Source organism: Rhinolophus sinicus, chromosome 14 (genome assembly GCF_057876585.1).
Source record: "Rhinolophus sinicus isolate RSI-liver-muscle chromosome 14, RSI-T2T, whole genome shotgun sequence".
Classification (NCBI taxonomy): domain Eukaryota; kingdom Metazoa; phylum Chordata; class Mammalia; order Chiroptera; family Rhinolophidae; genus Rhinolophus; species Rhinolophus sinicus.
The window spans coordinates 130357962-130374792 of record NC_142514.1 but is presented as its reverse complement, the minus strand read 5'-3'; the positions used below and the strand labels follow the sequence as shown (position 1 = coordinate 130374792).

At 44.2% G+C, this 16831-nt stretch overlaps 1 protein-coding gene across 17 annotated transcripts in view; it reads right to left on the bottom strand.

Moving 5' to 3' along the window:
- Nucleotides 1-16831, bottom strand: part of SYTL2 (synaptotagmin like 2) — a 104430-nt gene that overhangs the window by 52320 nt on the left and 35279 nt on the right. For all 17 annotated transcript variants that reach the window (XR_012497454.2, XR_012497455.2, XM_019739596.3 and 14 more), the window contains one exon: nt 4579-5088. Coding sequence is in view for 15 of the 17 variants with exons in the window: in XM_019739596.3 (XP_019595155.3) it covers nt 4579-4679 (101 nt within the window). In the remaining 2 variants the exon portion in view is untranslated. The remainder of the gene's footprint in view (nt 1-4578; nt 5089-16831) is intronic.

The following is a 16831-nucleotide window of genomic DNA, read 5'->3' as shown; positions in this document are numbered from 1 at the left end:
AATGTATGTGAAGCTCTGTGTACAATGTAGTTCTTTGACAAATGTTGGTTCCTTTCCCCTTTGCTTTGAGAGAAACCATCACGAGAGGTCCTGGAAAGCAGTTCTTCAATGACAACTGCCTTCATTTAAAAGAAACTATGCCTTAAGGAAGCAGCTGAGCATCTTAAGATGTGGTCGCGGCTGAGATGGTATCCACTGTGAGACCGCCCATCGTCGTAGATGTGGTTGTGTATGCCTGGGGTGGGGGACGTGGTACTGATGGTGTACAGACGCATGTGGGCAATGATTTCCTGCTGGCAGTGTGACGCAAAGTACAGGAAACACCACCTCTAGAGTGTGTTATTTTCAAACCATAAAAGACTAAAATTACATATGTGTATGTATGGTGATGTTTCTTAAAAAACAGAGGGGGCGGCAAGGCAGAGAGTAAAAGAATCCATCTTGATCTGCTTCACTGCTGCTTTGTGAAATATTTCCAGCTGGTAGTTAGGGAAGCAAGCTGGGTAGAGACGCATGGTAATAACTGGGCCCAGCCCTTGAAGCTATAGGTAGAGAGGCGGCATGAAAGACAATGGTGGTGGCAACAGTGGCCTGGAACTATCCCCAGAGACACCACAATGCACATTCCCTTGGGTTCAAGAGTGTGTTCTACCATTAACAGGTTGAGTGAAACTGGACAGGTTCCCTGTATGACACTCATTGTTCTCACCCATGATATCAGGATGAGAGGTAACATAGAGACTAAATCATTTCCAAAGTGTCTTGAAATGAGTTTGGGTGTGAACAATTCAAAGCACTGTATATCTCAGGCATGACAAACAGATTTCAGCTTGAATGCCAAATCTCATCTGCAGCCATACTGAAAAGGATTCTGAGGCAGGGTCTGGTCCTAGTGGGCAACGGTGCTAAGGGGCAACCCCTTAGCAATGGCCTGGTGGCTATAGGAGGATTCTACTCCAGAGTCCATAATGAATTAGCATGTGAAGGAACAGTCTCAATTTTAGTTGCCTTTTCAATGACGTTTTGCTTAGGTTAATATTATAATTATATAATTTATGTTTCTAAAGCCACATACCATTACTGTGTTTCCCCAAAAATAAGACCTAACCAGAAAATAAGCCCTAGCATGATTTTTCAGGATGGCATCCCCTGAATATAAGACCTACTGCGTCTTTTGGAGCAAAAATTAATGTAAGACCTAGTCTTATTTTCGGGGAAACACAGTAATAGAAGAAAGACTGGGGCACTATAAAATCACGTTAGGGAAACAAATTGAGATTTTAAATTTGCAATTGATAATCCATTGCATGTATGAAGGCCATTACATAGTAAATTTCTTGAGGGCTGGGTCCATGTTTCAATCACCCTGGAATTATCTTCATATCATTGTCCAGAGCAGTTCCCTATACTTAATAGGTGCTCACTTAAATTTCACTGCATTAAATAATTGAGAATTTTTAGCAATAATTTCCTCCTAAGGAACCAGAGACTTCTGTCCTTTTGTAGAGGCATAATTGGAATGGTGAATATGGGAATTAAAACATATTCATTATTTTTAATGAGCTGAGAAGATTAAGAATTACTCTACTTAATATTGGCTTTACTCTTTTAACTTTGGCACTGTAGTCATTCCCAGTCTCTGAGTTGAGACTCAGAGAAATTAAGTAACCTGCCCAACAAACGACAATTGATGAGTGGTGAGGATAGAATTCAAGCTCATGTCAGTTTTAACTCCAAGGTCCTTTTTGGGGAATTCTTTCCTTATATAGTCCTCACTGTTTTTCTGGGGGGAGGGGGAATGATGATGATGATGACGATGAAGAACAGCATGGGACAGAGGGAACAGTACTGGACCAAGAGCTGTTCTTCTGGCTTTGGTACTGATTTGCTGTGTGACCCTGGGCAAGTCACTTCCCCTCTCTGGGCTTTACCATCTTTATCAGTAAAATAACTGATGTGTACCAAAAATATCTCCTTTCCAGAGCTAATAAGCTGTAACTCTGATGGAAGAGCCAAAGACAAACAACTGGGGATAGTGAAAGGGATAGAAAGCAACAACCCACTGAGCAGTATTTTTGGAAATCAGAGCCTAGTTCTGGTCCACCAGCCCAGAAGCAGAACAACCTCAGCACCATCCCTATGAATCCCTTCAGTCCTAAAGCAAAGAGGTCAGAGCACAAGTCTTCTTGTGGAGCAAGCCATGGGTTGGACCTCTTTCAGTGTCCATGGCTATAGGTCTCATGCCCATCTGCCCTCCTGCATTCTGTCACTCCTCCCCAGGCTCAGAGTCTTGGACTTGCCCATGGCCAGTCCACATGAGGTGCTTGGACCTAACTAAAAGGTCCCCCAGAATGGTGGTGGTAAACTGGGCTTGACTCACCCAGATTTTTTACCACCCCAAGCCTTCTCCCTATTAGTTTACAAAAAAACAGAAAATCAAGGGCAGCACTAGTGGCAGCTGCGAGGACACCAACAGAAACAGTGGATGGAAGGAGAGTCTGCAAATCCAGCGCTACGAATAGACTCAGCATTTCTGCTAGAACTGCAGACTGGGTGGTGCCAGAGGCTATATAATCACACCCTTTCCCAGACCCATTTCCATGCAGAACATTGCAAATTTTTTAGGATATTTTCATCAACTACAGCAGGTACCCCAGAAACACCTCCACTCTATTCACACAGAATCACAAAACTACACAGAAGACTCAGCAGCCTGAAATGCCAGGGGCCAAGAACATACAGAAGGGAAAGAGGACAAATCTCTCTGCATAACCTGGCTAGATAGAATTGCAAACCACACATAACACCTTGGAAGTGGGAGAAATTGAAGGAACTTGCAGAAATCCAACATTCAATCCTGACATACTGAGATAGGAAGACCCAGGCCTTTCTTTTCAAGTCTCTCCATCTTGTCTTCTTAGAGGCTAAAGGAATTCCCACTTCCCAGTATGCTTTAAGAATCGACTGATATTTTCTCTGTGCTGTCCCCTTCCCTTATTTCTGAAAATGGGTATAACAGTCCTGTCCTTCCAAATCTCAGGGTCACTGTGAGGAACATAAAAGGATAATATGCGTGAAAGAGATTTGTAAACTGTGAATGGGTAAAGGATTAATCCTACCAGAGGCTCTGATGGCTGATCATTGTAAATCCCCGGCCTCTCCTGAGGAAACTGCTCAAAGCACCCCACTGAGAATGGGGAGCAGTGCAGGTGACTTGTGGGAAGGAGCATGACAAGTAAGGAACCCTGTTCTCGTGATCTCCACTACCCACAGCGACCCCCTGTCATCGTCACAGCTCAGTGTGCTACCTCACACCGAGACAGCCGTCCCCTTTTCTACGGCCAGGTCCCAGGATGGCCTGTCTGCTACTGTTTTCTCAGGGAGAGGAGGTGGAGTTAGTGAATCAGTACCTGAAGACCAGGATTTGATTCTCACTTCTGTCACCTACAGATTTTATGAGCTCGGGCAAGTCACCTGACCTGTCTCTAAGACAACTTCCTCACACATCAGCGTGGGCAAAATTATATCCTCCCACACCGCATACCCAACTGCACAAGCGTGTTGTGAGCGCAAAAGAAATGAGTGCGTAAGAGCTTTGCAACTGTTCAGCGCTGCCTATATATAGATTAGTATTAGTAGCCATACTCAGATACTCTGGAGGGCTTGAAGGGAATTTCAGCTCATTTCAGTTCATTTATAAAGCATCCATGTTCAGTTAGGGTCCAGATATGGGAAATGGTGCAAATAAATGCATTGTTCATGATACTAGTGTCCCAGGAAGTAAGAATACGGCTTCTGCGCCTTTGGGGTAACTCCTGGGATGGGGATCATGTTAATACTAATTTACATTCAGGAAGCCTTTCACTGCCTTCAAAGCCCATGATTCCACAGGCAGTAGGTGGCAGGGCCTGGACTCAAGCCCACGCCTTCAGCATCCTGGCCTCATGCGCCTTCTACCAAGCGGGGAATGAAAGTGGCAGAAATTTGATGTGGAACATCTGGCTCCCTCCCAACAAGGACAGTGTGTCAGAGTTGCTTGCCACTCCTTTTTGTGGGAAACAAATGAAAAACTGTCTCCGTCCGAGCCATTTTCAATTGCTGCCGAAACCAATTTCTGAAAGTACAGAGAAATGTGAGTTACTTCTCACATTGCAAATTTTTATTTTCTTTAAAAAAAAATTTAGAAATTTAAAATATTTCCAATGTGGTTCATGATTCGGTGAAAATAAAGTGGGTTCAGCAAAAAGAAACCATGGATATAAATATACACACACATCCATATAGGTAGATGGATGCATGTGTTTGTATATATTTCGTTTTTAATTCAGTGTGTAATAAGGTAAAGGAATTTAGTTAGGTTTTTCAATCAAGATGAGTCTTTCTGGCAGGCGTCCTGTGGGATAAATGAAGAGACACCAAAGAGGAAAAAGTTCCATCCAGGAAGTGAACCTAAAATTGGAACCCATAAATTCAGGCTCCAAGTCAAAACCACCACTTACGGTTGAAGAGAAGAAAAAAAAAAGTGTCCCATCTTCTCACAGACTGGCCCCCTGCCCCAGGACCTCTCTGGCCCCTTACCTGACTCTCTCTTCTTCAACTCTCTTCAGAGCAGCATCCCGCTGCAGAACCGTCATGATGGCCTCTTGCTCCTCCTCCGTCAGGAAACTTAAGTCAATCATTTTGAAAGGCGTACACAAAAATAACAGTAACAAGCCTGACTGAAAATTCTGAAACCTAAACAACCCTGACGGTCTCTGGGCTGGTGAAAAGATGTGAACACAAAATGAAATACTATCTGGTCCAGTTCTGCAGCAAATGTCTTGTTTTGACTCTCTAGAAGTTCTGGCTCGGTAGAAGGGGGCCAATTGCAAAATCCTAAGCGTCCTTTCTGGTGAGGCAGTAGTGGTCTGTGGGACGTCAGCAAGAAGAGGCTCTCAGGAGGAAGCTGCATTCCTTGCCAGACAGGTTGCTTCTACAGCCGCATTTCCACTCGCGCTCCCTCTCTGGACCAGTGTTAGGCACAGTTTATTCTCCTTCCGCCCTCGTCATCAACGCGATGAGTATCAACAGCATCTGGGAATCACCTACCTGGGGAATCGTGAGACAGTAAACACCAGTGAGAGGCAGTTCCTACAAGCATTGCTTTTTATTACCACATTTTAAACATGCCTAGGGAAAAAAAACGACCATGTGAGATGGTCTCTGAGATCAGGGAAACCAGTTCTGCCGGCTTCCTGAGCAAATGGCAAACGGGTCATGAAACATGCTTCAACTTAATTTCAGACCGCCAAGATGGAGAGCACACAAAAATACCTGTCAATGTTTAACGATCCATTGAGGAAAGGGATGGTTGCAAAAAAGAGCTGGTTCTTTCTCTCTCTGCAAACTTATGGGGACACTAGGCTAAACTGTCTCAGTAAAGCTCAGAAAGACCAGGGAGAAGTGATTCTAGTTTTCAAGTGATTATGGATAAGAAACTGAAAATAAAAATTGACAAACACTCACTTCTTCATGAGGAGGAAGGTTCCACTGGAGTATATCTGTGCTTCTTAATGACAGGAGAGCTAGTAACGTGTTTCCCCCAAAATAAGACCAGCCAGACCATCAGCTCTAACGTGTCTTTTGGAGCAAAAATTAATATAAGACCTGGTCTTGTATTATATAAGACCGGGTCTTATAGTATATTAAAATAAGACCAGGTCTTACTTAATTTTTGCTCCAAAAGATGCCTTAGAGCCTATGGTCCAGCTAGGTCTTATTTTCGGGGAAACACAGTATCAGGTAGAGGTAGTTTGCACAATAGTGGGAATTGTTATTCTTCACCAAGACCCACCTCTAACCTTTGCTGGACCTGGAGCAACTCACCAAGCTTGTCTCTCTTCATTTCTGAAGAGAAAGAATACTTACTGGTATGTGTATATATACTGGGGGAAAGAAAGAGGCAGGATTTCAAAACTCCCCACCAGGCAAAGTGAGCATTTTTAAGTAGGACAATGGGCAAGAATCCTATTTTCTCTGGAGCATTTTAAACCCACATGCAAGGAGAAGAAGGTGAGACCTAAAGAATGCCAGAGACAGACAGGACTTCAGAAATTGTCAACTCCAGGATTGGGGCCCTTTTAATAACCACAACATTGCATATACAGTAGACACTAAAAACCAGGTGTTTAGTAAATTTTAAAGCAGCCCAACTTAAGAATAAAATGGAGTGTGCATAGTAGTAATTTTTATGAATAGATTCTTGTTTGGGCAACACAGAAGCACTGCTTCCACCACTCGCTAGCTATGAACCATTTGGCAAGTTCTCTCCCGCGCTGAGGCTCAGTTTCCTCATTTGTACTTACTTAACAGTCGGACATCCCTTACAGGTTGTAGGATTAAATGAAATAACAAATATAAAACCGCACATACCTTGCATCCTGTACCAAAAATAGCTACTAAAAATATATTCTGGCTTCCTTTCTGAGTTCACACTTTTGTTCCATCCAGCAGAGCATGAGTGTACTTAGTGATCTATTTTCCTTGCCTCTTTTGAATTATGTTTCTTATCTCCAGCATGAATTTGGCCTTTGTGGACAGGTACTCTGATGGCCTTTGCTTTATCTTCCTGTAGCTCTTTATAAAAAGCCCACAGAAACTACTCAAATAAATATTAAGACAATACTTTATCCTCTTTTTAAAAAAATTCACATGCACTTGCATATATGACTGCCTGGTTGTTCATCTTCAAAACTACTCATCCTTCAAGATGAAAGTCTCCACCTCCAGGAAGCCTTCCCTAACTTCCATAACCAGAGTTAAATGCTGCTGTTCCTAACTATTCATTCCCTCCCCCAAACAGCACTATACAACCATGTTGTCGCTAGAGTAAGCAGAGTATTCATCTCTACCTATCTTGGCCTTGGCTCGTGACTTGCTTTGACCAATGGAATGAAGCATAGGCCGTAGGTGTGCTTGTGTGGTTTGACTGCGCTTCTTGTACTCCTGCCATCTGCCACAAGAAGAGTTTGCCCCAGGTAGTCTCTTCAGTCTGGGTCCCAGAAAGAGAGATACAAGGACAGACCAGAACCTGACCCACCTGAAGCCAGGGTCACCCCAGCTGCCCTGTAGATATCATGGTGAGAAATAAATATTTGCTGTTGTAGCCACTAAGGTCTGGGGTTGTCAAACGATCCTTTTGTAGCAGGCACTTGACGAACACAAAAACTTTCTCCTCCATCTACATACCTCCACTGCTCTCATTATTTGTCTGACTTCAGTCTCTTCCATTTGACTGTGAGTCTCTGAATATGAATCAATAAGTGAACATATAAATGAATAAATGGACCTAACCCAAATATACAACTTCACCAGGGGACAGCTATCTCTTTTGTTTCATGCATAGTAACTTCCTTAGATCTCAAAGGCTGGCAAGGAAATGGATTCAGGCCACATTCTGGGAACCACGTCCCTGATGAGGCATTACACTGCCATGTGGTTCAATGGGAGATTGTTTTTAAGTTCAATGAGTGGGGGACAGGAAGAGACCAGAAGGAAAAAACCACGTAAGTTGTCCAGCAGTGGCAACTGGCAGGGGTGCTAAAGGGGAAATGCTGGTTTCGACACCTTCAGGTAGAACAACAAGCTGGCCAGTGCTTCTGTGTAAAAGCTTCTAAGGGTTAAAAGTTTGGCCTAAAAGTCAGCTATTAGTGAGGGTAAGGGCAAAGGAGTGAAGGGCTGGAATCTTTGACCCCTCATGAACCAGCTAGTCACATGGCAGGGGAGCCTCAGATGTCAGTTACAATTTTTCAATACCAGGTGCTCCCCCAACTGCCAATATGCTGGGTGTTATCTATCGTGGGAGAAAATCAAACATTTCATTCATTCATTCAACAAACATGTATTGCGAGCCTATTACGTGCCTCAGTACTGAAGACATGGCAACAAATAAGACAGAAGAAAACGTCCTGTCCTAGTTGGAAGAGACAATGATCAAACTAAATAATAAAACGAGATAAATTAAAATAAAATAAAAATAAACAAATCAATTATGTAACTTGTTGGGAGGTGAAAAGAGTCATGGAAGAAAACAAAGCAAGGAAGGAAAGGGAACAGAGTGTGGAGGCAGGGGGAGGAGCTGGAGTTTTGAAGAGTGTTTAGGGCAGGTCTCAGTGAGATGACATTTGAACAAAAATTCGACAGAGGGGAGGAAACAAGCCACAGTGGTATCAGAACGCCCTGAGGTGGGAGTGTGACTGGCGTGTCTAAGTAGCAGATTGGGGGAGGGGGGTATAAATGATAAATGTCTATTTAAAAAAAAAAAAGGAGACGAAGAAGAGAGAAACATCAAGGAGGCCAGTGCTGGACTATCAGAGTGTACCAGGCGGACAGGATAGAGCGGGTCAGAAAGGAAAAAGATTAGACTGCATTAGGCTTTGCAAGGGCTTTAAGATTTCTGGCTTTTCCTCTGAGGTGGAGCCACATTAGGAAAGACAGGAAAAAAAACCACAACAAGGGAATCAATATTTAGTGGGCACCTTCTACACGCCTGGCACTTTACGTACATCATTATGTAGGCTTGTCACAAAGATCTGAGGGAGCTATTTGACTGTCTGTGTTGTTCAGATGAGGAGAGTAAGGCTCAGGGAAATGTCTGCCACCAAGCTTGAATGTGGTGGGGCTGGCATCTGCCTGTGGCTTTGTCAGATTAAACCATCCTGATACTGACATCTCATTTACTTCTCCCCTCCACACAGATTCTTCAACCTGGGGAAGCAGAACAGAACTCCTGTCTGTCTGTAGACCCATATTCTCTGCTTAAGCATAAAAGAATCGCTGGCCCACAACCAGCAGTCAGCAACCTCAGTGAGAAAGCCGGGAGAAACGAATTTTGACCACAGGGATTCCTGAGGTGTTCACAGAAGGAGTCGCTCCTGTGTGAGCAAAAACTTCTCCCTATGTTCAGGCCTCTCTCCCACCCATCCTCTTCATGTTGCTGAGTGATTTTTCAAAAACTCAGATCAGGCAAAGCCGTATTCCAGACTTCAAACCCTGCACCAACCTCCCATGGCTTCTCCGCTAACGCTCAGAGTCCTTACCACGGCCTGCAGGACTCTATGAAACCTCGTGCCTGCTTTCTTCTCCAAGCTCCTCTCCTTAGGCCCTCGTTACACTAAACTTTTTCAGTTCCTTTTGCCTTAAGGCTTCCACCTATGCTGTTCCATTCCATCCTCCTGAAACACCCTTGCCTGACCTAATACGTCGTGAATCTCAAGTTCGGTGTCACTTCTCGTCCAGAAGCCTCCCCTGCGCTCCCAAGGCCAGGTTAGGCATCGCTCCAGTGTGCTCTGCCAGCACCTGACTTCCTCACTGAAGGTGCTCGCACTCTGTCTCGAATCCCTGTCTACTCGGGGTTGTCCCCCATTAGTTTAGGAGCCAGGCCTGGGCCTCTGCGTGCTTTGGATCCCCAGCACCTGCCGCTGTGCCTTGCATGTACCACGCACTCCAGTATTTAATGCTTTACACAGGTGGAAGTGGATTGAACTTCCACATGACCCTGGCTCTAGGGCTCATAACTGAAAAACCAGGTCCGTATTTTTCATTGAGATCTAGCTCCAGGTCCTTCCAATAAATGTGTGATTTAAGTAAATCACATGACCTCTCCAGGTCTCAGTTTTCTCACCTACATGATGGGTATATTCACTCCCACTTTCCCTTCATTCTGGAGATTATTGTGAGAATGCAGGACACTGTCAAAGGTGAATAAGGAATGAGCAGAAGTAGGAGCGGAGCACAAAAGGGAAATTTGAGGGCTCCAAATGCAGACTGTGCATTTAATTCAAATTTCTCATGTGTCAGCGCTGCTATGCTACATCTGTAAAAGTCAATATTCTTCTCCTTGTCAATTGTCCAAAAGCTAAGCTGGAGAAACCAAGGCCCCAAGCAGTTGGGACTTGCTTTTCATGGCAGCAAGGAGAAGAGCTAAGCTTGCAGCCCAAACCCCAATCACGCTGCCGGATCAAACTCAGGTTAAAACCTGATTAAAACAGCATTTCTTCCCCAACTTGCTCCGCTTCAAGGAAGGGGCCCAGATGGCAATCTCTCCTTTCCCAGATGGCTGGTGTTGTACCAAAGCCTGCAGACCCCAAGGAAGGGGAGGCACATGCCAGTTAAGTAGTGACTCTCACATGATGAGGTTTTCAGCAGAACAGCAAATTGTTCCGACAGTCCCATGACATGAAGAATGAAGGCTTGAAAGAAAAATCTGGGAGGCAGAAGGAGAGCAGGAACAAGTCAGCTTGGGTTGGGGTGGGGTTAGGGAGAATGGTGCTGGATGAAAACAGTCCTGATCAATTAAGAGGCCTCCTCCCAGCGGTGACAAACCATTCCACATAAAACCAGATGCTTTGGAAACTTCCTAGATCACAGCGGCATCAAAGGATAAATGGCATAAGCCACAGATGGTTCAGGAGACACCTAAGAAACGAGTGGAGTGGGACAGTCAGAGAACCTTTGCTCACCTCTCCCCGAGGAGAAAGAGCTTCCCACAGCGTACCACAGTGGGGGTCACCAAACCAGCAGGCCACACTGCCAAGGTTCCCATGCCCAAAGCTGGGCCACTCTAGTTCTCAGGCAGAGTTGGCACTTGGTTGAACTGGCCTGTAATTTCCACGCTTTGCCTCCAGTTTGCCCTGCCAACCTCAGCTCACCCTCCCTTTGGTACAACAATGGAAAAGGAACACAGCTTTCATGTTCTCCTGGAGTCTCCTTTGTTGACGGGAAGATGAACTTCCTCCTTTCCTCAGCTGTTCCTCACATGTTTTCTAAGCCTCTCAGGATCTTGGTCATTTTTCTCTAGACTGAAAAATAAGCAGGTGGTGCTAAGTGCTGTACACATACGATCTCAGTGAATTCCCTGACCACCCAGTGCGGCAGGTATTCTCCACGTCGTGCAGACAACACTGGACTCCAAGATTTAAATAACTTGTCTATAGTTGCCCAACCAGAACATGATTTCAAACCAGGGCGGTAAGATTCTAAAGCCACCGGTTTTCATCTTCACTACATCGCCACCAGCCTTCTTCTCAGAGAGGCCACACAGCCAGTGAGAGACCTAGTCCTGATTCCCAGCCCCGTTTTTCATCCTGCTGCTGCTCCTCTGTACCTTCTTTCTTCACTGTCATTTCCTATGGGCAACATGCATTGGCCCTCAAAGCATGGCATGTTCTTCTATGCACAACTCATTAGGAACAGGGAAATGATTGGGCCTTTGGGTTTGTTTTATGAACACACACGGAAAGAAGGACAAGCCTGAGATAGAGGAAAAAAGGCACCTGTGTCAACATGCAGCTGTTTATACATCCCCACTAGCCTCTTCGAGTGGTAGAGATGCCTGGAACCAGAAGCTATTACTAAAAGAACCTTTTCTAAATGTTTAAACTCAATCAGAATTTTGTTATATGCTTACATAGAAATGTGTGTGGATTCTTCCAAAGATAAAAGCCATTTTTCTACTTCATTCAACTCCTCAACAGCTAATGTTTCCCATAAACTGACTTGGTGATCTCAAACTAAGAATGTGAGAGAGAGGGATAAGCGAAAACTACTTATATGTGACTACCAATATGTACCCCTTAATCTCATAGTCACACCTAATGATAATGTGCCTAGATGTCTGAAAAGCTCTATGTTCCCACATGATGCAGCTGCTTGGCCAGGTTTGGGAATCACAGGTACAAAGGATCCCAATAGGTCACAAATGGCCGACGACAGGTTACAGAGTATAGTATTTGCAAAGTTAAGCATGTTCATTTGCATATCGATTGTTTTTCAGCTGGCTGTAACAAGAGCAAACACAAAAATGAAGTAAGAGCTGAATCAGAGTCCTAACTAGTTCTTTGTGCAGATGAGGAAGCTGAGACACAGAGAGGTAAGACCAATTGCTTAAGGTCACACAGCTACCTCATGTGAGAGCTGGGACTCTTAGAGGAGACTGCCTTTATTTCCAGGACATATGCAACGTCAATCTGAGTAAGGATTTGCAAATGGGCTAATAAATGGATGGAGCTGCATTTCACAGCACCCCTGTAAACCAGCCCACTGATAATGGCAGGCGTTAGAGATGAACCCTACATTTAATTATTTTCTAGGTTTCAAATTCAGAGGGAGTGGAGGAACCAGCTGATTTATTAACCAGGCTGGAATTCAACCCAGAATAATAAAGTTAACTGAACCGTAGCAATCACCAATTCAGACTGAAAAGACTACATCAAGTCTCACTTTGGATGCAATCATGTCCATTCCTGGCCAGCCCAGGGAGTGATGGGCTTTCTCCAATGTAGTATTAACTCAGGGTTTCCCAATCCTGACTACATTACCATCACCTGAAAAGCTTTTTTAAAAAAATACCCATGCCCAGGTCTCTTTACCTCCCCCCCCCACCCACCCCCACCCCCGCCCAATCTCATCCCAACAATTCTGTTTTAACTGGTCTGGGTCAGACCCTATCTGGGAATTTTTTTTTTTTTTAATCCATCCAGGAGATTGTAAATCCAGCCAGCATTGGGACCACTGAACTGACTTCTCCTCAAATCTAGGACCCAGGGGGTGAGGCAAGCAAAAAGCCAGAACACCAAATAGAAGGCAAGGTTGTGTGAGCACAGAACCCTGCACCTGCGGCACCCTGAAAATGACGCCTCTTTAAAAGTGACACAACTCGGGTGCAAAATGTAAGGAGACACTCACTTTCAGGGTGGTGCATTTGCAGCATCAGCACTTGCATGACCTTGTCCCCATTCATTCTGTGCCCTGGGTGCCTCGCTTGCCTCACCCTCTTCCCAGACATGCTCAAATCTCCTGGCCAGGCCATTAGCTATTCCACCAAAGATATATCAAGTTCCTAGCATGTGTAAGGTCTTCCTTGCGCCTCTCTACCCTCTAGAGACACACTTATTTTAAAACAGGTGAATATTGCTCATGACATCCTTGTACTATACTCCCGACATAAGAGGCTGCTGCATGAAGTGGAACGCAACAGTTCTGGAGTCAAAAGAGGGTTAGAAGGGCACTGTTCATTCATTAGCTCTTTGGCAGTTCCCCTAAGGACTCTGTTTGTTTCTCTGTCTGTACCATGTGGGCAGCAAGACCTACTTTACAGAGTGACGGTGAAGATGGTTTTAGGCTGCAAGTAAAATAGTGTGGGACATAGTAAGTGCTCCGTGGTGACAATGAATCACCACCATGTCACTCAATCACCTTCCCATGCTACCATGAGGTTGGAGTGTTACTGTTGTTGCTTTTGCTACTTTCCTCTTACATTGTCTCCTATATTCTAACCTCCCACCCCATTTTAAGGAGTTTCTGCACATACCTCTCCATTCCCCACCCTCAGGCCTCGGAGGAGATAAAAAAATCTTCTAAATTTGGGGATGGGGGATGGACAGTAGAGAGGTTGAGTGGAAGGATCACATTTTTAAATTACCCAGAATTCTTCTAAATCTTCTCATTTTAGGCCGGGACCTCAGCTTTAGAAAATCAAAAGTGAAAGTCTAACAGCTTGGTCTCTGATTCTGCATTAACAGCCCTCATCCAATTCTGCTTCCTCTCGTGGTGGGCAGAAAGGGGTCTTGGCATTCCTTGGTGTTCCCAGCACCTCCCATGGTGCCTGGCCCACAGCCAGTGCCTCATTTACTGAATAAAGAAAAGATAAAAGAGATGAGAGGGGGGGAAAGAGATAATACAACAACATAGATGGAAAGCCAAGAAAGGTTACAAGAATGGGGGACAACATTTGACATCTTCCATAGATGTACAGTATTTGTTAACTCTCTGTGGTGGGCAGAATGGTCCTCCAAAGATGCCCACACTCTAATTTCTAGAACTTGTGAATATGGTACTACATGTTCAAAGCGACTTTACAAATGTGATTAAGAATCGTGTGATCAGGAGATTATCCCGGATTATCTATGGAGACCCAATGTAATCACAAAGTCCTTGTAAGAAGGAAGCAGCATAGTCAGAAGGAGAGAAAAGAAGCAGTGGAGATGGAGGAAGGGGCCACGAGCCAAGGAATGCAGGCAGTCGGAAAAGGCAAGGAAACAGATTCTCCCCTTAGAGCCTTTAGCAGGAACTCAGTTCTGGCAACTACTTGATTCTATCCTGTAAGACCCATTTCAGACTTCTGACTTCCGGAAATGTAAGATAATAAATTTGTGTTGTTTCAAGTCACTAAGTTTGAGGTCATTTGTTACAGCAGAAATAGGAAACCATTTTCTGAGGACAGAAAATCTGCCTTCTTCATCTCTGAATCATCAGCCTGTTGCCTGGAACTCTGTTGACTAAATACATCATCATAAACAACACTGAGGTGGACGCTTTTTTCTCCTCGCCCTCTAGCCAATCAGTTGCCAGATTTAGTGGATTGAACTTCTGCAATCTCCTCTAATTGAACCCTTTCTCTCTTTTTCTACCACTCATTTAGTAATTGTCTCTGAGCATGGCTTCTCTCATTCCTGGTTCTTCCTCACTTCTATCTACTGTACACAATGCAGCTACATTCAATCTCAAAGCCCCACTTTGATGATGATGCCCTTCCTCAACTTACAAACCTTCCCTAGCTCTTCCCTAACGGCAGAGTAAGTCCAAATTCCTTATCCTAGTATGGACATCCTCTTGGTTCCAAGCTTCCTATTCAACCTTTCTACCCCGTGTACTCCAGCCAAACCACTCAACATCATTGCCAGACACTTTGTTCTTGCTGTTCTCTCCACCTAGAATGTCTTTCCCTTATATTTGCAGGCACCCAAACCTTATCCACCACGCAAATTCCAGCTTACATACTTCCTCCATGAAGCTGCTCCTGTGGTCCCCTTTCCCCTCACAAATATACCTTGCACAATAACTACTTCTCTCAGTGAGCCCTCATAGCACTTATCTGTACACCTCTCATCTGAAGTAGGAAAGAGCACAGGTTCCAGAGTCAGATAGACCCAGGTAAAATGTGATCCTCTTATGCAGGTTACTTAGCTTCTCTGAGCCTCAGGCTTCTTATCTGTAAAATGGGCATCATACGTATCTCACTGGGTTGTTGAGAAGATTAAAGCTCATACATAGATGCTCAACACAATAACTATTCAATAATTACAATATTCACAACAATTACATAATATTATACTAACTTATATACACATCAAATTCCCACTTCTAGACTCTTTAAGGGAAGAGTTTCTGTTCACTTAATTTTTGTTGCCACACAGAACCTTGCATGTAGTAGAGGAAAAAAAAAAAAAACTTTTAAATATTGAATAAGTCATTTAAGTATTGGGAGCCTCTCTTTAGGTTTCCTGTTCTGTGTATAATAGGATGGCCTCGCTTTTCTCCATTTCAGAGAGCAAGGGAGGAACTCGTACACTGGTTCTCTTTCTGATTATCACTGTTAGATAGGATTCTTAAAATGGAAACTTTGTACGACCCACTCTCTTTGGTAAATGCCTCAATACCACTATTCATCCTCGCCAACAATAAATGAGTATTGTTTCCATTAGTATAAGTTATAGATTGTTGTTTCAATGTCATTGAATTCTAGCTCAGAAAACAGTACTGGTCCTGAGCTAGTGGGACAAAGTTCTCTTTTGCTCCATCACGTTTAGAAATCCCGTGCTGGAGATTTTCCTCCCCTCCTCGTCGGGTATGCAACAGAATTACATTCCTTTAGAGGCATTCCTTAAACAACTTTGATGCGAGAGCAGAAACTTGGCCCATTTTTCCTCGGTCTAGTTGGCATCATCGTGACATTTAAAGTCACAAGATGTGGTTTGAAAATCTAGTCCCCCACTTACTAGCTTGGTGACCACAAACAGCTTTTACCTGAGCCTGTTTGCTCATTTCTAAAACTGGGACTAACCACCACCCACCTCCCTTCCTGAATCACAGGGGGCCATTGAGACCAGGTCTGGAAAGACATTTTATAAACTGCCAAATGATACACAATTACATTTCCCGTTAGCCTTCTAACACGGCATGAGCTCCAAGCACACACCCATAGATTGGATAAGAGGAAGGGATTATAGTACATTCTAGAAGAATGCTTTCACTTCACCTGCCTTCATGTAATCCCTGCGAGACAATAGAGAACAGTGTTGTAATGGTAGATGTCAAATACCCACAGGCAAGCTCCCGTCACAGGAGTCTTAGGAACATCTGACTCGCTATCTGTAGTGTTCAGAGGTGATATTCCTGACGGAAAGGTGCCATTCAGTGTAACTACCTCGTACTTAGTCAGCACCACCTCTGCCCAGGCATCATGCCAGAGGCTTCACGTATAGGACATCCTAAATCTTCAAAATCCAGCCACTACTCAAGGCAGGAGTTGTAATGCACAAGGACATTCTCTGTGATTGAAAGATGTTGAGCAACGACCAAACACATCTGAGACAGCACTTAACATTACTTAGCAATTAACATTAAAATGGGCAGCCACCATCCCAACCCCAGTTCAGTTTCCCCCCAATTCTAGTCCCTTTAACTTAGTTCCCAGTACATGCCTCACAGAAGTGTAAAGGCCCTAATGAGCAAATCGCGTGAAAAATTCAGCTGGTCTTTTGGAGAAAAACAGCTGGAGCTGACCTTAGGAATTCCACTAATTCCCCCTACCACACAGCCTAAAAATAACCAAAGAGCATTTCTAACTAGTGATGACCTTTCCTTTAAAGGGAATAATATGCAAAAAGGCATGCTGGGGTCATTATCCCAAACCATGATAAATCCTCGGCCAAATGTTCCTATGAGAATTTGCCTTCACAAGGTCAACATTGAAATTTCATTGTGAAGGCTCCCTCTGCCCTACTCCCCAGGC